Below are 26,981 nucleotides of genomic sequence, written 5' to 3' on the forward strand. Positions count from 1 at the left end.
AAGCTATCTGTGAGGAACACTTTAATTTGGATTCCTCCTCTGAGCAGGAGACTAGACTTAAGGCCCCAAATTGCCTTTTCCAACCCTGTATTCTGTATGATGCACTAAATGTGTCTCAATGTATATATAGTAGTACGGAATCAAGTATTTATTTAAAAACAAACATAATTAAAGAGTATAAAGTGGAGACAATTGTCAGATCACCAGGCTTAACAATTACAATAATACAATGACTTGTGATTTTAGAAAAATTCAATGATTGCGCTGTTTATTTTACAGTAATTGGGATTAGTCTACAAGTTAAGGCAAATATACTAATGCATTTGCTTTTTTTTCTGAGGTTGTATTATAAAGATTACATAAAGTTTGCTCCAAAATTTCTAGGAAATGTTATTTGAAAAAGTTAAGATGCTTGATAACAATATGTGAAATAACCAATACAATGCTTTACAGTAACATTATCCAAACACCTAGTGGCAATATTTAATTGTTTTGAAACCATATGTTTCAAATCAGCTTCGGACATTACAAAGGTAGTAAAATAAGAATGGCAGCAATATTTAACACTAGCTTTAAACAAAAACATAATTCTATTGGCTACTCTCACAAAAAAAAAGACTCAGAACATTTGGTTTCTTAGACAATAAGAGTGTACAGTGATTAAATTAATGTGAATATTTGTATGTAGCAAATATATTGTTGCTTCATATAATTTGGAATTATTCTGATACGCTTATGTGGTTTTGGAAAAAAAGGAACGTGTTTGTGTATCCTTTGTCACCAAATTCACCAAGTTGTAAATATTAACTCAAAGTCGTAAACTCCAGTGGAAGGCAGCCCTTATTAACAGGATGACAGATTCTAGTTTATGTATCACCATTAAGCACTGCCAGACAACTCTGCAACAGCTGTAAATTGCCCTGTGGTAATGAAAAAAACACAGAGGTCACTGTTAATTTGTGATTTCCTCCTATCTCAAATTAGTAATATTATTAAGGATGTATATCATTGTAAGCGAACCGACAAGACAGTATTTTATATAACCCAGTTTCAGTACAAATCATACTGGGAGTTAGTAGTTCTGGACTTTCAAAAACTGCTTTTACACTTGTTACATGTTACTAACATTGTGATGTTCAATTAAAGTGCAAGTGGAAGCAATTTGATATTCATTTTTAAAATATTCTGTTAATGTCTCAAATTGGCACTGAAAGCAATGAAATTCAATACTTATAACTCAATTTACCAATTAAAATATAAAGATTAAGATGTACAAGACTAAAAACAAATTTACTACCATCATTTTCTGAGTACTCCAATGATTTCAACACATTATTTGATTAGTGTCTGCCAGAATCCCAGAATTCTCAGCAACTGTCATATTGTTTTTCAAGAATTGTGATAATTAAAACTCACAAAGCAGAATACCCAGGCTGGGGAAGTCTGAGTGTAGTTATTTTTACTTATTAGGATTATACGCTAGTATAATCAAAGTTGATGCTCAGCTCTCAAATATTGTTTTAAGAAAAGAAACATTAAAAACTTGAAATGTAGAAGCTTGTAACTTTAAAAATATAAAACAGATGACAAAAAGGCTAAATTAGAATTTAAGAAATGTTTTAAATAGATTAAGGGACCCAAAAAATGGAATATTAGGATTTTTGCTAAAGTTCTTTTGAAAAAATTAATAAACAAAACATTTCCATGGATTGCATACTGTTTATTCTACCAGAAAGATCATTCGTGGAAAGTTGAAAACAAAATGGTAATGAAACCTGAAATTTCATGAATATAGAAATGGACCATTAGAGGGAATTGAAGTTTCAGGCAAGAAAAAGAAAAGTGAAATCTGCAGAATGAGAAATAAAGTTATGGTATTTGACACATTTTAAAAGATTTTTTTAAGAATTGGGAAAGAAATCCGCTGTACCTTAAAATGTATTTTTAAGATGATTATAAAGAAGAAATGAAATATGTGGCAGACAAAACTATGGAAAAATATATGGATAGACAGGATGAAGAAGGGATACAAATATTAGTTCATAGAGAAATATTGCGGGAGAAAGAAATTGAAGATTATAAGACAGAAATCATAGAATGAAAACACACATGACAAAGATAAAAAAGGTGACAAAATGATAAGGAACTGGGCAAGAACTTATTTTTCGATTTACAAAAGGGATTTATAATGAAAAAAATATAATAAACTAATAACCTGCTCTAAACAAAATAAGTTTATCTAAGAGACATAACTATCTCTTACTCCTTTTCACTAAAACATCTATCCAACATCTATCCATCACTGCTGCTATGAAAGCCACATCTCCATCGTACTTCTAGTTAATGAGTTGGAAAATGGAAAAAGCACACAAACTTGCAACTTATTATGGATGCCAATATAACGGATGACATTAATTTCAATGATACTTGCCACTTCAATTATCAAAACTAATTCAGAAATAAATATTCTGTATTAGAGATAACCTTGAAATGTTAATTCAAATTGAGATTGCTCATCCTTTCTCTTAAAAAAGGCTACAATCTATGTATCAAATATATTTAATTTGCATCTCAATTTTTTTAATTAAAACATTGTGTATTGTTTTGGCTTCTAAAGTACACAATATTTAAATTACAAGAAAAAAGAAAACAATAACCTTAGCATGTTTCAGTTCCAATTCTGCCAGTTCTACTAGATTCTTCCGGAATGCAGCAACTCTTCTAGTTTTAAAATCTATAAGTTCTGTGGGAAATGAAAAGATTTGGCATTTCAATCATAAAAATGTAACATTTAAGAGAATTCTACTTAGATCCAAAAACAAAGTTTAATCCAGCAACTCTTTGATAAGCTTCAAGTCCAATAATATTAGATCTAATAGCATTAAATCTAGCCAAGATATTTTATATAATTAAATCATAAAGTCATTACTGTTTTGTGTAACAGATAAAAAAATTTCTAACAGTATTACAATCCATAATCTTCATAATATTTGGATATTCTAGGATAAAAACTTACTTTTATTTTAACTGGTTTAGATTTTCTAGCTACAATTGCCTATTAGTCTTCTATCCTATTGAGAAAGAACTCAGATATTAACAGTGAGTTTCTTGCAGGTAATCTAGTTAAACATTCAGTGACCCTAAATTGATTTAATTACCATTCTAAGTGCTTTAATTTTGTTAAACCCATCAATCAGCATTACAATTCTGATTACAAGGACAATTTAACAAATGTATTCTATATAAAAGCATTTTCTTATAGGAATAAATACAAACTAATGAACAATACTTATTTTTCAGGTATTAAGTGCATTAAAAAATCATTTCTATATCTTACAGAATCTTAAATGTTAACAAAGTTTAAGCTTTTGTGGATTTCAGTCCATTTCTTGATATGCTGCTGCTACTATCTACAGAAGTATTGGATGGCAGGGGGACTGGGAGTATTAGAAGTAAATCAAATGCAATAAAATATATTTCATTATTATCGCTCCTTACCACTGTCTATATAGCCTGTATTTCGTTTCCTCTGAATCCTTAGAAATTCACTTCTCAAAATGTAAATACACACTCAGTCCTTGACTTAAATTGATCACTTACTGACCATTCAAAGCCATGGCAGACCCTTCCTCCCAAAACTACCCTGTTTCCTCAAAAATAAGACATTCCCTGATAATAAGCCCAATCAGGCTTTTCAGCGCATGCACTAAAATAAGCTTACCCCTGAAAATAAGCCCTCCCCAAAAATAGAGCTGGAAATCAGGTAAGAAGGCAAGAGAAATCCCATCTTGTTCCATATGCCCCAAAATAATATAACCTCCCCGAGAATAAGGCCAAGTGCTTATTTCGGGGTTCAAAAAATATAAGACAGGGTCTTATTTTCAGGGAAACGGGGTATTTAGACCTGGTTTCAAAATTCCACTACCCCCCCAGGTCACATGACTGCACTTTGGTGCTTGGCAACCAGCCCACATTTACAAGCATGTGCAGTATTCTATAGTTACATGACCACGATTTGTTTTTGCCAGAAATTGGGTATTTACTTTTAGTTTACTTAACCGTTGGGTTCACTTAACAACCACTGTATTTGCTACACGACCACCACATTCCCTTAATGACCACAAAAAGTTATAAAATCAGGTCAGTCACATGACCCACTTTATGATCATCCTGATTTACAACAATAACTGTCAGGCTCAATTATGGCCATAAGTCAAGGACAACCTATATATTCTTGCATTTCAGAAGATTGAAAAATCTGATGGAGTGTACTGTAGTCCACAATACATTACACCATAATTAATTTGTAAGCCTTAAGGTGCCATAGGACATATTCTTCTGGAAATTGTAAAATTGTAATTGTAAAATTTGACTATTTCCAAGACTATTTCAGTACCTTGTTTTGCTGATTCAGATATTTTTTCAAATTTATGACAGCAAAGCTGCTGAGTATTTTCAGCTTGCAGTACATCTTTGTTCTTTGCTCTTGCTTTGTCCAGTGCCTTGTTAGCATTTTCATAATCCACCAATGACCTTGATCTCCTATACAGAAGATCCTGTAATAAATAAAAAAGGAATAAAATCCAATTGTGTATATTAGCTTTGGAAAGAATACTTTCAATGTTATCCAAATAGTATTTTTACTCTATTATTAAGATAGTCACTTTACAAAACTAAATAATTTTTTCCTATCATAAAAATTAAAGTTCATTCCTCTAAGGGGAACTATATCAGAAAACAAATAACTACTGAAGTAACCAACTGAATCAATCATCCTGTCTTTTAAAAAAAGTAACTATAGCACAAGAATACTTCTGTTTCCATTATGCTTGTTTCATTTCCTCATCCTCGCACACACCCAAACTGAAAGGACCATATGTTATGAGTTTTTAGCAAATATGGCTTAGTACAAACTAGTGAATAGAGCATCTAAACACTATTTTAGCACATCAAATATTAGTTCCACTGAGTTCTACTTTCTGAACATTTTCAGGCTGTTATTCTATTACAACATCAAATTTATAAGATACTTTTCCAACCAGAAATTCAGTTCACCTTTGCAGCTTGTGATTCTCTTAGGTAGTATTTTAGAAGATCTGAGAGTTTAAGATCCTCATCAGCAGATACGCGGGCCTCTACTTTCTAAACAAGAAAAGCAAATCAGAAAGAATATTTTAGATAGTACAAACCATGTCCATTTATAGTGTCCCATTTAAATGCTCCTACTTTATTATCAAAAGCAGACATTTACAGAAAGCTATTGTCTACATCTTAAAATGCCTGGTCACTGCAGCTCAAATAGTATATAGTAGAGCTAAAGGAGGTTCAGAAGAGGTAACTAAGATGAGCAAGGAGTTTCTCTATCAGGAAGATTGTGATATTTTGGGTTTTTTTAATCTAGAAGAGTTTAAAACAGTGGTGTCAAACTCGATTTCATTGAGGGCCGCATCAGGCTTGTGTTTGATCTTGGGGGCTGGGTGGGCGTGGCCAGCTTGACAGTACTTGTGTCGGGGGTGCCTGTGTCAGCCTGAGCACCCTGCCAGTGAAAACGGGCTCCAAGCTCCAGTTTTCGGCCGCGACGGCCTCCTGTAGCCCTCTGCCAGAAAAAATGGAACTCAAGGGGTCCAAGGTCCACCGAGCTCCATTTTTGCTGGCAAAGGGCTGCAGGAGGCTGTTCCAGACAAAAACGGAGCCTGGGAGGGCTATATGTGCCGCCGCCCCTCCCCACAAGCTCAGTTTTCACTGGCAGAGGCACTGTGGGCCAGTACTTCGCTGTTTCCAGGTTGACCCCATGGGCCAGATCTAAACACCCCACGGGCCGCATTTGGCCCACGGGCCTTGAGTTTGATGCCCCTGGTCTAAAAGTTGAATAAAAGGAGACATGATTGAGGTGCATGGTGAGGATAAAGTGGACAGGCTATTTCCTAAAATACTGAGTGGTGATCCCATGGATGTTCCTCTGATCAAACTGAATGTAGGTAGTACTTTGTAGAAGTTCGTGGTCTTTCTTTTATTCATATTTCTGGTGTTTATTGGTTAATTAAGTAATGCTTTAGAGGTTTGGACAGGAGGTATTTTGGAAGCATAAGTAACATTGAATAATAATAAGATGTCATAGAAACCTAAACCAGAGAAAAATACCAAAATCTGAAGAACCCGTGAGTTAACCAAATTGAAATTTTGCAATCTTTCATAATACATACCCTTGTTTTATCGAACAATTCAGATACTTTCAGGAAAAATCTGTAAATGAAAAGTAAATATAATAAATAGTTTTCTGGTCATAATTTTGTTTATAATTTATGGTGGATATCATTCCATATCAATAATTGCCTGGTGAACAACATTATCAACTATACACAGAGACTACTGAATCATGTTAACTTTCAATAGTTATCAAAATAACTTCCTTAATGTTTATAACAGTTATCCCTTTCCTAAATCTTCAAGGTGGCATACACCAGGGGTATCAAACTGGATTTCTTCCAAGGGCCAGATCAGCATTCTCCTCTGTGGGCTGGCCTTGGGGATGGGGGGTAGAGATGGGACCGATGCTCCTGCAGCACCCTGCCCGCCCTGCCCACTGTGGCTGCCAAAGATACTGCAAGCCATTCCTTTGCTATTTCCAGGCCGGTCCTAACAGGCCAGATTTATGCACCCCATGGGCCAGATGTGGCCAGCAGGCCTTGAGTTTGACAGCCCTGGCATATGCTGTTATTTAACTGCCCCAATTTTTCTTTAATATAGCTCTAAATAATAGGCAGAAACCACCCAATATGATTCAATGACATCCAGTGCACTTTATAATTTGAGGACCGTGGTCCCTCTAAGCCTGCTGGAACATCCAGGTCATCTTTGAGAAACTTCAAATGGGCAAGAATGTGCCATCTGAACAGCAGTGCTTTTCATCCTACCATGCACACAACTCATGTTCAGTGTATTCTTTAGAATGGAATCAGGAATACTGACATCAAACAATGTAAGCATAGCCTGCAGATTTTTTACTTTTTTTAGGGTTCTTTTCAATCTACATATCAAGTACATATCTTCGGATGATTTATAGTTGTTGCCTCATAAGCGTTAAAAATCTTTTTCTGGAGGTCCTCAAAAGCTTTTACTTGGGGGCAAAATTTATTTCTGTAAACTTTTCTGTAGAACAGACTCTAAAATGATATATAAAAAAATGTATATATTAAAATATATATGAATAAAAATATACAAATAAATACATATAAAAAGGCTATATACATTTTTTTAAATAACAAAGAAAGATTTTTCTTTAAATGGAACCTCACATCTCACTGGACCACCTGGCTCAGTTTACTGTATTAATATTATTTCATACATACTTTTTCGAATAAAGAGAGTAAATATTCCCTCAAGCTGTTGTTCAACAAAGACATGAGACAACACAGTATTTTGGATGATATCCGTTTAATCAGAATTACAAGCAGTTCTAAAAGTCCACAACTGCAAGTTTAGCTTGGAAAAGCAAGCAGTAAATTGGATGAACAGATTTTTTTTTTAAAGGAAAGCTTAAATGTTGGAATCTTGATATTCTTTTATAGCATTCTGGAATGAACAAGATTTGAGCAGCCCCTACTCTATTGGTGTTTTGAAGAGTCTGAAGACTTGTCTCTTTGCCCAGGCCTCTGGTGTGTACAACTGAAGCTCCCCTTTTTTATTTTACCTTTTCCCTAACAAACCATCTATGTTTGTTATCTCTGTCATCATCTTTGATCCATTTTGCTTTGTTATTTTGTTTTAAAGTTTTTAACGATTTGTAACCCAGTCAGTCACTAGGAATTGAGCTGCATGTAAAATTAATAAATTAGTAGTAGCAGTGGTGGTGACTGAAGACAGCAGAACTCAAAACTGAGAAAGCAAACTTTCTAGTCAGGGATTTTCATAAACCCAAGTGCAAAGTTGAGATAAAAATAGTTGAAATTACTACATGGTATGCACATCAATTTAAAAACATTCAAAATTATGTGCTATAATCTTTTTAAGTTATGTATGTTTTAAAAGAGACTTACTTGCATATATCTGTGGAGTCCTGTGTTCCCAATGTATATAATGAAGAACCAATTCTATTGTAGTCATCTGCAACATCTGAAAAAAGAAAAAGAAATGGCATTAAATTCATTTTATATTGTTAGATTTTCTACTTTAATCATATTAGTATATGAAGTGCATCCACAATTTTGAGAACAGCTATGTGATTTATATTCTCAGGAATTCCATCTTCTTTAAAGTCACACCTGTCTTAAATCTCAAAACTTATTTGGAAGATATAAACAAAAGCTCAGGCAATGTCTGCAAGCACAGATAAAAAAGAACAAAGCACAGTCTGTCGCTTCCATATTTGGTCTTAGTCCTAATCAATCAAATACTGTCCCTATTTTTCCAAAATACTTTCCAAATCCTTGTCAGATTTATCCCATAAAATGGAATCTGCAAACTAATAATATTTTACAATTTAATGGTATTTATCCTAATGCCCCCAAAATACTTTCTAGGTATTAGTAGGCAACTTACTTTTGTGGGATCGTGTCATTTTATCAGACTTGAGAGACGAATCCTTGACACGGTTGTGATATTCTACAAGGAATGTTCTTTCATGTTCAAAAAAATCATCTACATCCTGTATGCCAAGACACATCAGAAGTAAGCAGAATAATTTGAAAAGAAGCAATTTATTTTTACTGAACAAGTTAAAATGTAACTGCCTCAAGATAAACAAAGATCAACTGTAGAAACAGCAGTTACATATCCATAGTTACAGTGATGCTTAGTAAATTCCCAATTTTAACACTCAAACCCCCACCCCCAGTAATTCTACTATAGTAGCATTTCAACATACTGATATAAAATATTTCTAGATCATTTCTTTTTAAAAGCTCAGATAAATAAAACAACACCAGACACAACAATTCTGGTAAAATGAGATTGCTGTGTTCTAAATTGTACTCCAGCATAACCATTGACAGCTTGAAATTTTCAGCCCATCTGAAGAATACCAAGTTGGGAAAAGCAGCAAAATCCACCAAGCTATGTAATGTATAAGTATCGAAAGGAAAATTATTCATATTTATATAAATATGAAAATATTTTTCTCATTTTCTGTGTTTCCCCCCCAGTTTCACGTCTAAAAAGTGGACAGAAAGAATCCATTTTGTCTTATAGGAGTCATGCACCAATAGAATGGTATAAATAGAATACTTTTGAATGACAATGTTTGGAAATGTACCCACTTGCATAGAAGGCTAGAGGAAATAGTGGAGAACAACTTTTAATGTATTAGTACTATGTGACTGAACATACCACTTGTGTGAGATTGCCCATACTGTATCTTTAAAATTCTAAGTATTTCCAATGACTGTCAAAGTTAGAGATCCTTAGACTGAGAATGCCATTTAGCCCAGATAATTTAAGTTGCAGGTATAAAATGAGAAAATTATGAAATTATGATTATTTTGGCAAGCATTTCAAGATTAGATGGATAGATCTGATATGGAAAAATGCTATGTATTTACACCTCATCTCTGCAGCAGTCCAAGGGAGTAAACAGACCACAAGAATCATCCTATAATTTCTACATCCAGAAGGACAGAGAGCAAGTTTCAATTCCTTCAGGAAAGCTAAAAAGATCCAGAGCTGCAAGAGTCCCAAGCAAAGTATCCCAGAAATTCTTAACGCTAGATTGAAAACCAATGGTATCTTGAAAAGAGCTACACTTTGTGTACAAGTTTCCTGTAAATTACTTGAGATTTATTTATTTATTTATTTATTTATTTATTAAATTTCTAGACCGCCCTTCTCCCGAAGGACTCAGGGCGGTGTACAGCCTTATTAAAATACATAGATAGACAATAAATTTAAAATAATTTTAAAATGAAATATTTAACCGGCCAATTTAACTAAAAATAGCAAAACCAATTAAAATCAGTACAAAATTTAAAATTTAAAATTTAAAAAACTAAAAAATCTAATCCAGTCCTGCGCACCTGAATAAGTGTGTTTTAAGTTCACGACGGAAGGTTCTAAGGTCCGAGAGTTGGCGAAGTCCTGGGGGGAGCTCGTTCCAGAGGGCGGGAGCCCCCGCAGAGAAGGCCCTTCCCCTGGGTGTCGCCAGACGACACTGCCTAGCTGACGGCACCCTGAGGAGTCCCTCTCTGTGAGAGCGCACGGGTCGGTGAGAGGTATTCGGTAGCAGAAGGCGGTCCCGTAAATAGCCGGCCCTATGCCATGGAGCGCTTTAAAGGTGATCACCAACACCTTGAAGCGCACCCGGAAGGCCACAGGTAGCCAGTGCAGTCTGCGCAGGATAGGTGTCACCCGGGAGCCACGAGGGGCTCCTTCTATCACCCGCGCAGCCGCATTCTGGACTAACTGCAGTCTCCGGATGCCCTTCAAGGGGAGCCCCATGTAGAGAGCATTGCAGTAGTCTAGGCGAGACGTCACGAGGGCGTGAGTGACCGTGCATAGGGCATCCCGGTCTAGAAAGGGGCGCAACTGGCGCACCAGGCGAACCTGGTAAAAAGCTCTCCTGGAGACGGCCGCCAAATGATCTTCAAAGGACAGCCGTTCATCCAGGAGGATGCCCAAGTTGCGCACCCTCTCCATCGGGGCCAATGACTCGCCCCCAACAGTCAGCCGCGGCTGCAGCTGACTGTACCGGGATGCCGCATCCACAGCCACTCTGTCTTGGAGGATTGAGCTTGAGCCTGTTTCTCCCCATCCAGACCCGTCGGCTTCCAGACACCGGGACAGCACTTGATAGCTTCATTGGGGTGGCCGGTGTGGAAAAGTACAGCTGGGTGTCATCAGCGTACAGCTGGTACCTCACACGAAGCCACTGATGATCTCACCCAGCGGCTTCATATAGATGTTGAACAAGAGGGCGAGAGAATCGGCCCTGCGGCACCCACAAGTGAGGCGCCTCGGGCCGACCTCTGCCCCCGTCAACACCGTCTGCGACCGATCGGAGAGATAGGAGGAGAACCACCGATAAACGGTGCCTCCACTCCCAATCCCTCCAACCGGCGCAGCAGGATACCATGGTCGATGGTATCAAAAGCCGCTGAGAGGTCTAATAGGACCAGGGCAGAGGAACAACCCCTATCCCTGGCCCTCCAGAGATCATCCACCAACGCGACCAAAGCCGTCTCAGTGCTGTAACCGGGCCGGAAACCGGACTGGAACGGGTCTAGATAGACAGTTTCATCCAGGTGTAAGGGAAACTGATATGCCACCATACTCTCTACAACCTTCGCCGTAAAGCGAAGGTTGGAGACCGGACGATAATTGCCTAAAACAGCCGGGTCCAAGGCAGGCTTCTTGAGGAGGGGTCTCACCACCGCCTCTTTCAAGGCGGCCGGGAAGACTCCCTCCACCAAGGAAGCACTCGTAATTGCCTGGAGCCAGCCTCGTGTCACCTCCTGGGTGGCCAGCACCAACCAGGAGGGGCACGGGTCCAGTAAACATGTGGTGGCATTCAACCTACCCAACAACCTGTCCATGTCCTCGGGAGCCACAGGGTCAAACTCATCCCATAAAATATCACCAAGACCACCCTCGGACGCCTCCCCTGAGTCACTGCAATTTTGGTCCAGACCGTCCCGAAGCTGAACGATTTTATCGTATAGATAACCGTTAAACTCCTCAGCACGTCCCTGCAACGGGTCATCCCGCTCCCCCTGGTGAAGGAGGGCAGGTCACCGAAACAGGGCGGCTGGGCGGTTATCTGCCGGCGCAATGAGGGAGGAGGCGAGCAACGCCTCGCATCCCTCAATGCCACTAGGTAAGTCCTAGTATAGGACTTCACTAGTGTCCGATCAGCCTCGGAACGGCTAGACCTCCAAGAACTCTCCAGGCGTCTTCTCCGGCGCTTCATCCCCCTCCGCTCCTCGGGGGACCAAGGGGCCGGTTGGGGCCTGCGCCGGGGCAGGGGGCGCAAAGGGACGGCACGATCTAAGGCCCCCGCCGCGGCCCGTTCCCAGGCCGCAACCAGTTCCTCAGCCGTGTCGTGGGCCAGACCTTCAGGAAATGGCCCAAGCTCCGTCCGGAACCTCTCCGGGTCCATCAGGCGCCTGGGACGGAACCAACGTAATGGCTCCGTCTCCCTGCGGTTGTTGTGTCTTGCCCGCCCTCAGAGCAGCCAGGGCCTTCTTACCTGCTCCCGAACACTGAGGAATGTATGCCTCCCGGCCCAAGTCCTGGCTCCATGCCCACACAAACTGCAGAAGAAGGAGCATCTCCCTCCCCCAGCCCTGACTCCATGCCCAGGCAAACGGAGCAGCTAGACCCCTCCCCCTCCTCCACAGCAGGTGAGCCTGAGGAGGGTTTACTCCCAACAACAGCTGATTGGAGTGACCCTCGCATCAGAAGATTGGAGAGGCGGAGGCAACAGAAGGAAGGGAGGGGCAGGCCTTAATGAGTGCTGAGTCATGGAGCCACACCCCATGGCCTATATAAAGGATCTACTTTCTGGCAGTCTCTGAGTCAGGCAAAAGTCGAACTTATCTTGCTGAAGTCACTTACTGGTCTCCTGCCTGCTCTGAGGACTTTGCTAGGACTTTGGGCAGAGCTGCAGAGGCAAGCCTGATTCGGATTTCCCTGACCCAGCCGTCAGCGGAGGAGTGGGACACGACAGCGGTGTTGAATGGCGGTCAGAAAGTCCAGGCGAAGAAGAGAGTGATCTGACCATGACAAAGGTTCAATAGCTAATTCCTTCAAATCCAGATCTCTCAACCACTGACCAGAGATAAAAATCAGATCCAGAGTGCCGCCCCCAATGTGAGTAGGGCCATCAACTACTTGAGTCAGGTCCAAGGCCGTCATGGAAGCCATGAACTCCCGAGCAACTGTCGATGACGAGCCGGAAGATGGCAAGTTAAAGTCCCCCATGACTAAAAGTCTGGGGGTCTCAACTGCCACCCCAGCAAGCACCTCCAGGAGCTCGGGCAGGGCAGCTGTCACGTAGCAAGGAGCCAGGTACGCGACCAGCAAGCCCATCTGACATCTATGACCCCATCTCACAAAGAGGGATTCGCACCCGGCAATCTGAGGTACAGTGGTCTCCCTCGGCTCTAGTCTCTCTTTAATCACTACCGCCACCCCACCACCCCTACCCTGGCCCTCGGCTGATGAAATGCTCGAAACCCGTGGGCACATCTGAACAAGGGCACGCCCCTTCTGGGCCCAACCAGGTCTCCGTGCGCCCATAAGGTCTGCGGCACCCCCCTGAATAAGATCGTGAATTAGGGGGGCCTTATTGGCCACGGACCGTGCATTGCATAACATCAGCCAAAGGCCAGGGCCCTGAGGATCCTGACCATCCGGGGAACGGGAGAAGTTTGAGGGCTCGGGCGCGATCGCCTGTAAACATCGGGCGCGCACCCCCTAACACGATATGAGCCCCACTTCCGCCATATCTGCCCCTCCCCTTACCGTGGAAATAGCACCACCTCAGCCAATGGAACACCGACTCCCCCATGACCTCGGACCCACCAACCCCCGCCACGAGCATGTGCAGGAACTGGACTCCCCACGACGGGTTACCCCAACACCCACCCATTCCTCCCCCAACCCAAGCCCGTCGGTTTCCCTCCCCCCCCTTAAAATCCCCTTAAAAACTCCCCTTAAAAAGTCAATTAAAACAGCCAATTAAAAAACCCCTAAGCCTCCTATTTTTCGCATGCCACCTCTCGGGACTCCAAAGCCCGTCCTCAAGGTGCAAGGTGGAGATATACTCCTGTCTTGCAAATTATTTAAATTCATAACTTTGAACAATACTCAGAAATGATGCAATGGATTTAAAAAGATCACCTTTACTCCTGAAACAATGACACCATCAGCAGACTTAACCATGTTTTTAAAAAAGTCTTCAAGTTTCTCTTTCTTATTTTTTCCCCGTACACTCAACTGAAATAAGACAAATGCATAATGTAAGTTTACTTTTTTCAATTCAGAGATGTTATTAACTCAAAGCAGTTCTCACTAAAGATAAACTTCTAGAATGTTGTATTGTTTTCATTTCCACCTTTGTACAGTAACATTTCATTCACTACCCAGTTACAGTGGATTTTAATGTCCTTACTTTCTTATTAGATGTGTTTCTAATTTATCAAATTTCTTCCAGGATCTCAAGGTAATTTAACTGAATAGGTCCCTTGATTTTACCCCACCACAACTTGTGAGTAGGCTGGGCTGATAAAAGAGTGACAGGCTCAAAGTAAATCAGTGAATTATTTACATGACTGGGGCTGGACTTAATGTCCCCAATTCATCACATTAAACACAGCACTGATTTTTTTTCAATATTTGTAGATCTATTCTAATTTTCTACCGTATTGGATTTATTTCATGTTTTTCAGTGCCGATAGTTTGTTCTAATTTGCTAGGAGTAAAAACTGGGCATTTAAAATTATTATTAATGCTACATCCATGTAAATAGCAATAGCAATAGCACTTAGACTTATATATCACTTTACAGTGCTTTACAGCCTTCTCTAAGCAGTTTACAGAATCAGCATATTGCCCCAACAATCTGGGTCCTCATTTTACCGGCTTCGGAAGGATGGAAGGATGAGTCAATCTTGAGCCTGGTGAGATTCGATCTGCCAAACTGCTGGCAGCCAGTGATCAGCAGAAGTAGCCTGCAGTACTGCATTCTAACCACTGTGCCATCGTGGCTCAATAGGACATTTATTTCAGTAGATGACTAGGCCAGAAAACTAATATGGTTTTTAAGTTCATGTTAAATACTTTACTTGTATTTTTTTTTTTGCATTTATATCCCGCCCTTCTCCGAAGACTCAGGGCGGCTTACACTATGTTAAGCAATAGTCTTCATCCATTTGTATATTATATACAAAGTCAACTTATTGCCCCCAACAATCTGGGTCCTCATTTTACCTATCTTATAAAGGATGGAAGGCTGAGTCAACCTTGGGCCTGGTGGGACTTGAACTTGCAGTAATTGCAAGCAGCTGTGTTAATAACAGACTGTCTTAGCAGTCTGAGCCACCAATTGCATTTTGATTATTTTTAGAAAGCATGTATTTTTTTAGATAGCTGAAATATGTCAATGAAAAATATGTATTATATAAAACATTGTACTTTTTAAAATGCATGGCTGCTTTTAAAAAAGTCATCATCATTACTGCTGGACTATGGTCTATTTATTGTAGTATCCTATTTGTGAATTCCTAGGTTTCTGTAGCAATAATGGAAGGTTGATCAAACATTTTACTTCTCCATGGCTAAAAAGATGGGGAAATCCCAGTACCAGAGTACAAAAGCATTCTCTATGACTGTTTACCAACAACTGAGAAACAGCTTATCTCTTATATTGCCTAGCAATCATTAATCTATTTAATCGTATTTTTAGAAACTAATAGCTGTCACCATATTCAATAATAGCAAGCCTCACATTTTGAATACACATTGGTAAAGAGGCACTTTAGCCTGAATTAATTGCTAATCAATGTTACTGGATGATCCCAAGTCCTAGAATTTGGGAAAGAAAGATTTTATTACATTCTCTTGATTGCACACGTCAAATCTCTAGCAAGTCCTATTTTAGAATACTAATGCATATAAAATGCTTCAGTCCTATCATTTGGCTGTTGTTTCTGTAAATGTTCATTAATACAATCTCCTTTGAAATAACTTCAATAGAAATGTTCATTTCAAATGTGATTTCTCAGCAGATTATTAGAGAGAAGTATAGCACTACCCATCTATAGTCAAATATTGTTATTCATGGTAGCTGTGTTCTATAAAGTTGCCAAAACACTGAATTAGTGAATACTCATCCTCAGCTGGGGATATGCAGATTTTCCCCAGTCTGTGCATGTTCACAAATAATGTGAAAGTAGTGAGTATTGGTGTGTGTGGGGGGGTGTATTTTGGTTTTATTTTATGGAATCCTGAATAATGAAGATCAACTATATTTCAATTTCTGCATAATACCACCCAAAAAGGCATTTTTTTGTTTTGTCATTTCCACAATTACAACTCAAAATCCTTTTTTTACCTGGAAAATACAAAGTTAGAAATTCCCCTCCCTAATGAATCCCATTATTTATGCCAGCTTTCACTTCCTATTTTATTACCTGTTCTCCCAATCTGAGAAACCATTTCTGATCTCACATTAACCTTGAATTAATATGGAAAAAAAGAAAGGCTGCTACACATTTTCAATTTTACTGTTAACAATTTCTCTACTTCCTCAGGGAGCTATTCTCCTTGCTGCCATTTACTGGAAGAGCTGTCAATGTTTTACATCTCTTCATCTTTTGAATTTTAACTTCTTTGATTCCTAAGAGAATGGTTCTTGTTACCCTTATCAAAGTGTGATCTCTGTAAGGAACATACTCAACAATTTTTAGAACTGCCATATCCTCTGCATCATTTTTTTAAAGAAAAATCTATTAAATGGGACAAGAGGATTATTGCAGAGATCATGCTGTTCTTTCTTTGTGAAGACTTGTTTTTAGATGTTAACTTTAGCCATCATGTTCACATATTTTAAAAAGAATGTATTTCTATACCATATACTGAATTTTATTTAACAAAAACACCTAATTTTTAATGAATACAGTGCTCTACAATTGCTCAATATTATGAATATATTGTTTTCTGGATAAACACAAATGTTTTTTGTGATGTATTTCAGTACTCACATCCTGATTATATTCCAAGAAGACATGGAAATTTAAATCCTTTCTCAAAATGGGATGAGCAGCTACACGGCATAAGAAGACTTCATGCATAGCTACTGTCTTTTTGAAGATTGCCAAGTATTCTCTAAATATAAAAAGCAATATTATTTTGTAAAAGTGTTTCTGCATGAAAAACAATAGATTTTAAAATAAAATGCTCATTAGTTGCATTTAATTAAAAGAAAAAATTTAAAATTAATCAAACTAAAGAGGAATTTCAAACAGAAAGACCAACAATTCTTTGTAGGGAACTAAAGGAAAGTTGTCTTCTCCTAAGCCCGTGATGGCGAACTATGGTATGCGTACTGGAAGTGGCACATAGAGTCATTTCTCCGGGCACGCAAAGCCATTGCCTGTTGCTCTTCCGGGTTCCAGTGTGCTGGCCAGCTGGGTTTCCTGTGTACCGGGAAACCGAAAACCAGAAGAGCAGCTGCCCATTGCACATGTGCACTTCAGGAAGATGATCTTCTTGTTTCCAGAGTGTGCATGCGCACCGGCCAGCTGGTCTGGTTTCTGGCACGCATGCGCATGCTAAGACCAGCAACAGGCACATGTATCAAGAGAAGCAGAGAGGGGATACTGGCGGTTACTCCTAAGAGAACAGAGTAAGGTAAGCTGAGGCTTCCCTCCCTCCCTGCCCGCGCAGGCTTCTTGCTTGGGCCTAGGCGATCTGGACCAGCAGCAGGTGAGGGCGGGGTGATGGTGGTGGGCTGCCTGCGCAGATGACCCCATGGCCTGGTCTCCTTCCTGCTGGGAGCTGTTCCCTGGCTGATGGCTACGCTCTTGGCACCGCCAGGGAAGCTCCAAATGTGCAGCTTGCCTGGACTCCTTCCTGCTAGGAGCTGCCATTCCCTGGCTGATGGCCGCAATCTTGGCCCTGCTGGGGAAGCTCTGAACACGTGGCTTGCCTGTGGTCCTTCCCACTGGGAGCTGCAGGTCGAGCAGGCGGGCGGGGACTGGTTGCACCTGCCGCCTCAGCGGAAAGCCCAAAGAGGGGCATCCTGGACATGTGTGCTGCCCTTGGCGCTTCCCTGACACCTGCCTGCCACCACACCTTGCCTGCTTCCCCAGCTGCTCTTCTCTTAGTGAGTGCTCGGCGGCCAGGAAAACCAGGAGCTGCTGCTTTCGCCCTACCCGACGCTGCAGATCTGCTCAAGTTCATGGAAATCATATGGCGGCCCTTGAAACTTCAGGGCGGAACTGGCTGCGAGACCATGAGGCGGCCTTTGGTGGAGCCAGCCCGATGGGGAACTGAAAAGAGAGGGGCTTTTCCCTTCTTCTGTCACGCTCACGGACTGTGGGGTTTGGGGTGGCTCTAGAGCCAGAATTTGCTCGGCTGATGATCGAGCAACTCCAAAGCTTCCTGCAAAACATGTTCGTTCTCTCGCCTGTCTTCTTTCCCTGTTTAAAAGGGCCACACTTGTAGGGGAAAGGGATCTGACTAAAGAGCTGTGCTTGCAGAGAACAGGAGGCGGAAACCAGGAAGAACTTTTGGCACGCAATGCCAAAAAGGTTCACCATCACTGTCCTAAGCTCTCGCTATTCCCTAACAGATGAGAGTTAAAATTCAGAATATCCAAATATCCAACTATTTTGCTGATAGAAGGTATTATTCAGCAGAATGAGGTGATTTCTGTCAATTTTTCCTCTTTCCAGGATCTCCACAACTCTCCCCTGTAAGAGATACATGGTCAGATTAATGACCAAGTATTACTTTCTTCCTTATTTTGATAATGGTGGAAGCTGGTTTGATATCCCCCAAATTACCTTCATAAACAAAGTACTTACTGTCATAATCATGTATTTTCAGATATATAGAAATTAAAAACACATATACATTTCATTTTGCCTGTTATATACAAAATAGGACACTGATCTTTTAGAAGGAAGTAACTTGCATTCTCAGTCCATTATAGGTAGTTCTCGAATTTCAGTCAGTCAAATCTTCCATTATTTTAATACAAGCAAGATATTAATTCAGCAATCATAGGCAAGTATGCCAATATGCCTGACACTTCTAGAAAGACTTGGAGTTGGAAATATAAAAAAAAACTATACACATACGCTTCTAATTCTTGCTTCATCTTCGTAAATTCTTCCTTAGTCATGGATCCTTCTCCTTCACCAAGCTTCTGCAATTTTTCTCTTGAAGCATCGAAGTCAGGCCTCGGTGGCGCTGGTGGTATCTGTCAAATGACTTGATCAGGTTTATTTTTAAATCTTATACAGTGAAAACTCTTTGGATAAGCATACTTTAAGCTATATAAGAACATTAACACAAACCTCTTGCCTTATACTGTTCACTGCATTAAGACAAAAATCAGACTTACTTCAACTTCATTAATGATTTATGCAGTCCGCTTAAGCATTATTTTGAAATATTTAAGTATTATCTTTCAATAATAGTTCAAGATAACATGTGTTGCCGATTCCAATTATAATGCTTATGAGGTTCATGATATTATGAAAAAAGGCGTATTTTAAAATATATGCTGCATCTGTCATAAATCAGTATGGGTCATTTTAAATCAGAAATACTTTCAAGCAGCTCTAAATAATAGCATCCAAAAATTAAGTATGATTACTGGAAAGTATAGATTCAAGTATCATTTTAGTAAGTCATTGAGATTTAAACCACAGCCATTCAGTGGTTTATTGGCAATATATTTTAGTACTTTTTTCTTCAGTGATGTCACTGAAAAAGCACTATAAAATGTGTAACATTATTCTCCCACTACATCCACTGTGCAGTGGTGAAAAACTGATCAAGTACTAGACTCAGGAATATGTGTCATCTTCCTCATTTGGCTTTATTAGTTATCAGGCCTTCCTCATTGCAACAGCAGATGTACTTTTATTCTGGGAAAATAATTTTCAAGAAGTAAAGCCTCTAATATCCCTTAAGGCAAACTTTCTTAGCAATATACCCTCAGATCAATCACCCTTAACTATTTGCCTTATTGACCAGAAATTACAGCAGTGTAATTTGCCCTTTTGGGATAAAAAAGAAAGGCAAAGTAAATCTGCCTACTATAGCTAAAACAACAGGAAATACTGTTAAAGGAAATATTTAGCTGCAGAAGTAAAAATAAATGGGTACATTTGAATTTATACTCCAATTAAAGAATTTACAGATGTGCTGCTAAAAGTTAAAATATTCTTGTTAATTAACAATTTATTTTTAAAAATTATTTTGTTTCTTACAACATTTAATTCTTTAATTAATTAAGCACAATTCTCTAAGACAAGAAATCACTTCTATTAATAGTGCCTTCATGCTTCTTTTTCTTCATATTAAATCAACTGCCATTTTATTACAGGGAATAATTTCGTATTTCTACTTTTGCAGTAATTTATGTTGACACCCTGCATACTTCCACCTCAAAAAAGTCCATAGCCTAATGATCAGTTATGCCTTTTTTGAAGAGCAGTATTTCAGAATTTCTAAATATCTCCTCCCTTAATTACAGCAATAAAAGTAATCAACTGGATGTTTCATTACGTAGTTTGATGTTCTTATCGCTTGTAAATTAGATGTAAAATATTAAGACATAGAAAGATCCTGGGTTAAAAGCAGCAAAAAGGCTGATGCAGCAAATGGGAAATCAAAGTAAGAACTGCATCCTGAAATTCTTTCCAACATCTTGTTTCATTTTCAGAAGAATACATTTTTATGAAACATTCTGTGGTGTTTCACAGAAACGTTCAACAGGAAGTACAGGAGCATTTGCTACTGTCAGATCCTCTTCCTACAGTTCTTTGGGGGAAAAACTTACAATGTAGCCTGCATAATCTTCATTCTCAACAAAGGAATCATGAAGCCAGATAAACTCTTCATGTTGTCTGACAACTGAAAATTCATTTTGTTTGAAGTTTGGTAAAGAACTCTACAAAACAAAATAGAATGAACAACATAGTAAGTGCTTTACCTCATGTTAATTTAAAAACAACACAAATATCTCTTCAGAGTAAAGTACAGTAATATACCTCAACCACAACAGATTCAGAAATAGGGCATTCAAAGCAAAAAATTATTAAGCAACTATTGGGGGTGAGAATATAGAAATCTAGGAGCAGGTTTGATATTCACTCATAGCATAGTAAATCTTTGTTCATGTATATTACATATTTTCACAGAGGAAAAGTGTATTATCAACCTAATCATGCATTAAGACATTTTAAATTTTAGTTAAATCCTACTGAAAGCAACAGGATTGACATCAAAATATTATACAAGTCCATTTTTGGGGATCTCAATGCAACAGACTTCACGTGAAATTAACCACATTATATTACAAATTACATTACATCATACCAATGACAAAATATACCTAATGTTATTGAGTATATTATATACAAGATACCAATAACCATCATCTAAAATATAAGAATGTCTCAATTTACTGGACTTTTGGTTATGCTGGATATAAGCAAAGCACCTCCTATAACTGTTTCATTAAAATGAGATCTCACTACATTTAATCTTTACACAGTAAGGTTTATTTACTTTTTTAAAAATCAGTTATAGTATAAATAAAAGCAATGTCAAGGATTACCTTTGTATGAACAGTGAATTTGACTTTGTCCCTTTCACTAAGAGCATCTGAAATGTCCACTTGCAAAGCAGCATCAGTTTGCAGATCTACAGTAACAGCTCTAAGCTAAAAAGAGGAAATTAATTAGTAAGGGGCATAAAAGGTTATTAAAATGTATTGGATTTTGATTGCAAATATATCTATTATTTTGGCCAAGCTTTTAGTAAACACTAAATATTTTTTTGCTTCAAAAACAATGCTACTGCATTAATCAGGCTTGATGTTTTACCTCAGTGTTTCCCAAATTAGCCAAAACTGAGAAAGTTGTTTTTCTTTTAGTAGCAACACACAATTCCATTACCCATCACAAGACATTTAAACTTAAAGTTGACTTAAAGATTACAACTTGAAAGCTAGTAAAATACATTTTAAAATCTCCCAAAGTATTCATATTAAGATAAAAATTAATTACAATGGTAATTTGTTGAAATGACATGAGGATTATTCAATATTGTTTTATAATACAGGTAGTTCTCAGGGTACAACTATTTGTTCAGCAACTGTTCGAGGATATATATGAGTGCTAAAGGAAGGAAGTTACAACTTGTCCTTGAAGTTTGATAAAACTCTCATAGTTTTAGGTAATGAAGGAAAAAGTTTGGGAAAGCAGTTTTACACTATGTGAAACAGTTTTCTGATCAAGCAGCCATGTTTTATCTATTATTCTCATTGTGTATCAATATTTACCTTATAACATTCCAACAAAGCATTTCACAAAGGTGTTTTTTTGTGTGTGTTTTTTTGTCCGCTGGAGTGATAGTAACCTAATATTTACTTGATACTATCCATTCTTTAAAAAAAAAATACTGCTTAGGATCAGTTGGCAAGAAACAGAAACCACCACTCTCAATAGTAGCACTCCGTCTTCAAGAATATTTAATCAATTGTTCAGATATTGAATATTTTATAACAATAGCACTAGAATAGCAATATGAAAACCATTTTGAAAAACATATCAATGCACATAGAGGGAAAAGATTATAGTACTCAACTCTTGCACTTATTTTCTACTGACAACAGAAAAAAACCAGGAAGTTAGACAAACAAAACGATGTCTCTTTTAAATTACCAAAAGTTGGGATCAGGTTCTCAAAATGGTATCAAATATAATATACAGTAGTACTATAAATCAGTCAAGTGTTTCTATCATTATTTGTAAAACTATTCTTTAATTCACAGACCTCTAGTTACATGCTTCTAGCAACAAGATTAGAGATAAATAATCCATGTCAGCCTTCTTCAATAAGGTATTCTTCATATATGATAAGAGTTCAGTTTCCAGAATTTACAGCCAATGATTGGTGAGTAGGAATTTTACTTAACAGTTCTGAAGGGCATGCAAATTGAATTAGGTTGCTCCAGCCTTCATCACATGATTTCTGTATGAAACGCCTTCTAATATATTCAGAATTTTCCATCAAATTGCTGTATTGTTCAGGACAAACTGATCTCAGAGCATTTTTGCCATGGCACCATTGCCCTTTTTCATAATGATAATTAATTGTAATTGTGTCCCCAACTCTCTTGAACACAAAGCTATGTTAAAAAGAACAGCCCTATGGGATAATCCAAATATATAGTTAATTCAGCAGTTTACCCCAACCAGATAAGGCACTATTGCTTACATTATGCAGGAACTAGTCTTGAGAAAAATGTAGACCATATGATTTATGTTAAGTACAATCCTATGCACAATTACACAATTTTACTGAATTCAGTTTGTCTTGCTATGAGATACACATGTATGGGATTGCAGCCTCATCCATCTATTGGTTCAAACCACTAAAATAGTCTAACCACATCCAAGCATATAGAAAATAATTACTATTTATACTATAAATATAGCTAATTGAAAAAATGTCTGTATTTTAGAGCCAACTACACAATTTTTGTGGAACATATATTTTAAACCACATATTAAATTATGTAAATATTTACATCCCTGTTTAGAAATCACATAAACATTACTGCTATGCCTTTGCAAGTAAAAACTCTTAATGTTATCTCTGTAACAGAGAACTTGAGATCAAGTCACAATCTTCTCGAAAGCATAGTATTTCCTTAATTGTTCCAAGCTTAAGAGAAAACAGAACTGGAGAAAATAACCAAGTAGCCAATGTTCCATAGGTGTGTTCACTTTTGAATTTCTAGTATTACTTTTTCAGTCAGAATTAAATTTAAATCCATTATTTGAAACCTATATAGTATATATTGTAAAAGGTATGCCCTAATTCACATTGAATTAAGGTTTTTTTAAAAAACAGTCAAATACAATTTTGTTCTTCAAGCTCTCATTTCAGAATTATAATTTAGGACAGACTATCATTTTCATGTAGTGCTTGCACAATTGGGAATTGGGAACCCAAGTTAATCTACTGCCAATCACCTGCATATCTAGCATATCTAACTTCTGCATTCTGGAAAACAGTATTTTATAGCAAATGGGGGAAATTAGGAATTATGACTGTAAAGAATCCATTTTTGCCTAGCTGATTAAGGCAAAAATTCATCTTAACTAGTTGATAGCCTAGTTCTATACTTGATATTTCTTTCTATAATTTTCTCTTTAAAGTTTCTAAAATATTTGACTATCTATCACTGTCTCTATGACTCTTGCAATGAACACCACACAATATACCCGTATAACTTTCTAAGTCAAAGAAATAATACTTAGAATGGTAGCTACAGAAGAGGAGTCCAACCAAGGTATGGCTCCGAAATTTTAATTAACTAGTCCAACTGGCCTGGAGAAACAATAACTTACACCTAACATAATTTGCAGGATTATTACAAGGATAAAATGGGAAAGAAAAGCATTCACTAGGCATTATTTTAATATTTTGAAGTGCCCCTTGGGAAATTAAGGAGCTACACTAGGACTATAGTTAAACTATTGTTTAAACCAAAAACCAGGGTTTTGCTTTAGCACGTTATGGGAAAACGTTTACTATAGTCATTTAAACCGTGGTCTGCGATTTCTGGTAAATTACTCCAGTTTATTTTACGAAACTGACCAAAAACCAATGAAATCGCTATGAACTCTTGGAATTGCAGACGCGTTTACACTCTCGCAGCAAACCGTATTCCGAAAAGGAAACGAGCATTCCGGTTGCCCTTGAGGTAATTACAGCCTTTATAACAGTGATTATAAATTTTTAGCCCGACTTTACAAACCTTGAAGAAAAAAACCCCTCAAAACTGGCACAAACAGCCAGGGATTATTTGACAAATCAAAAGTGGGCCCAGAGCACCGGCCGCGGCCCATTCCTGGTTCCACCAGACGAGGCTGCCCAGGAAAAGTCCCTCTCCCGCCGCCGTCCGTCCGTCTCCACAAACTCGGCTGCCCAGCTCCTCCGCCCACCAGCCCCCGAGGGGAGTAGGGTCGTGAGGACCCGCACTCGACGACCCATCCGCCCCCCACCCCACGGCTAAACGGAACTGCCCGCTTCCAGCTGGGGACAACCTCCTCCCCTCCCCCCGCCCCGCATCTGCAAAGGCAGCACTTACTCCTCGGTCCTCCTCGGAAAGGAAATCTGGGCCGTCGTCCGAGCCTTCCTGTTCCCGAGCAAAGGCGGTGGCGGAGCACGAGGGGTCCAGAGGCATCCCGGAGAAGGAAAGGAAGGGAGAGAGGAGAAAGCGACAGTGAGGTTAGTGGCGAGTCGGCCAAGCCCTCCTTGCCCGCAGCTCCCCGAGCACCTACCATCATGGCTGCTCTCCCGGCCCTTCCCTGCTGGCCTCGCGAGCGCCGGCCTTACCCACCAGTCCGACCCGCCCCCAGAGCGAAGGGGCGGGATTTAAGGCGGCTCCCAGAAGCGGGCGAGGGCGGCGCCTTTACTGGGTGCGGGGTCGCCTTTCCTCAGAAGCCGCGTGAGGGAAGCTTGTTTGTTTAACCGAGAGGGCGTCGCGCTTTATGAATCAGCGGCGTTGTGGGCTTGCATTTTGCAGGAGCTGAACTATAGATTTCTGGAAGTGGTTCCACTAGGGCGAGCCCCCCCCCCTCTCCAGGGCAAATCAGCATTTCCTTCCGAAAAGGGGCTGTGGTCTTTCAAGAAGCTCGGGTCTGAAAATCCCACTCGAAGTTTACGTGGCGTACTGGATGTGCTGCGGAGGGCTGGGGGTGGGGGACACAGAGGAGGCGACAAGGCAGGGTGGAGGGTGGGAGAAAAAACACTGCCGCAGCTAGTTCGTTCCGACGCCTCTGCTGCATTCCGGTTATTTCAAGAAAATGCGCTTTTCAGAGACATATTACGACTCGAACCCAAATCATGTGTTCCTATCATGTGTTTCAATCGAAATAGAATCCTTGAAAATTGCTATAATCCAATTATTCATGCTCGCTTCAGAGAAAATAGCTAAAGGGGGAGAGGTTAATAGAGGAAAATAGCTAAAGGGGGAGAAGCAATAGATGCAATCTACATAGACTTCTGCAAAGCTTTTGACTCAGTAGTACATGATAAACTTCTCCTAAAACTAAAATCCTAAAATCAGGACCTCTTCACAATTGGATAAATGCCTTCCTGTCAAACAGACAACAAGTGGTCAAAATTGGCTACGCCGATTGATCTAAAACTTGGCAACTCCAAATCTCAACCAGCAAATGCTCAGTCTTACATATTGGGAAAAAGAACCCTAACAACAAGTACAAGCTTGATGGACATTACCTTACAGATGACCCCCACCCTGTCAAAGACCTTGGAGTTTTCATATCAAATGACCTAAGTGCCAAAGCCCACTGCAACTATATAGCAAAAAAGGCTCTAAGAGTTGTAAACCTAATTTTACACAGCTTCTTTTCCAAAAACTCTACACTACTAACCAGAGCATACAAAACATTTGCCAGACCTATTCTTGAATACAGCTCATCCGTCTGGAACCCATACCACATCTCTGACATTAATACAATCGAACGCGTCCAGAAATATTTTACCAGAAGAGTTCTTCGCTCCTCTGAAAACAACAAAATACCTTATGCCACCAGACTTGAAATCCTGGGATTAGAAAACTTAGAACTCCGCCGACTCCGACATGACCTGTGTTTAACACAGAAGCATCTATTGCAATATCCTTCCTATAAAAGACTACTTCAGCTTCAATCGCAATAATACAAGAGCAAACAATAGATTCAAACTTAATGTCAACCGCTTCAAACTTGATTGTAGAAAATATGACTTCTGTAACAGAGTTGTTAGCGCTTGGAACTCACTACCTGACTCTATAGTCTCTACTCAAAATCCCAAAAACTTCAACCAAAAACGTCTACTATTGACCTCACCCCATTCCTAAGAGGACTATAAGGGGCGTGCATAAGAGCACAAAAGTGCCTACCGTTCATGTCCTATTGTTCCCTTTCATTATATCAAATTAACATCGTTGTTGTATACTTTTGCTTATATATATGTTTTTTCTTTTATGATGTGTTGTTTTATGTCGATGTTTGTGTATACTGTTGTGAAAAATAAAATAAAATAAAAAGGTTGGTGAAGAGTAGATAGGTTCGTTGCAGGAGTGTAGTTTTACTCAATTCACTATAGCAGGGGTCTCCAACCTTGGCCACTTTAAGACTTGTGGACTTCAGCTCCCAGTGCATTAAAACAATAAAAGCTATTGCATACAACAACAATAAGTAAAGCACATACCAGCATCCAATAAAGATAAG

General features: G+C 39.1%; 1 protein-coding gene across 1 annotated transcript; it reads right to left on the reverse strand.

The window, feature by feature from the left end:
• Nucleotides 1–125: 125 nt before the first annotated feature.
• On the reverse strand, nucleotides 126–25,117 carry SNX6 (sorting nexin 6). The gene is made up of 14 exons (XM_058162248.1): nucleotides 25,026–25,117; nucleotides 24,833–24,880; nucleotides 21,287–21,391; nucleotides 20,507–20,617; nucleotides 18,795–18,916; nucleotides 16,692–16,815; nucleotides 13,831–13,926; nucleotides 8,539–8,644; nucleotides 8,037–8,112; nucleotides 6,204–6,243; nucleotides 5,056–5,142; nucleotides 4,397–4,556; nucleotides 2,658–2,743; nucleotides 126–920 (listed from the first exon to the last, which is right to left on the reverse strand). The coding sequence occupies exons 1-14, from the start codon at nucleotides 25,029–25,031 to the stop codon at nucleotides 867–869; spliced, it is 1,221 nt and encodes a 406-aa protein (XP_058018231.1). The 5' UTR covers nucleotides 25,032–25,117; the 3' UTR covers nucleotides 126–866.
• Between the last annotated feature and the right edge of the window lie 1,864 nt (nucleotides 25,118–26,981).

This window comes from Ahaetulla prasina, chromosome 1 (genome assembly GCF_028640845.1).
Source record: "Ahaetulla prasina isolate Xishuangbanna chromosome 1, ASM2864084v1, whole genome shotgun sequence".
NCBI classification, from domain to species: Eukaryota; Metazoa; Chordata; class Lepidosauria; order Squamata; family Colubridae; genus Ahaetulla; species Ahaetulla prasina.

Bases quoted from the DNA above. Each gene is read 5' to 3' on its own strand.
- SNX6 (XM_058162248.1), bottom strand. The intron at 16,816-18,794 runs GTATGTGTATAG...TTTTATATTTAG, and splicing joins ATGAAGCAAGAATTAGAAGC to AGAATACTTGGCAATCTTCA. The intron at 8,645-13,830 runs GTGATCTTTTTA...CTTGGCATACAG, and splicing joins TCATTGTTTCAGGAGTAAAG to GATGTAGATGATTTTTTTGA.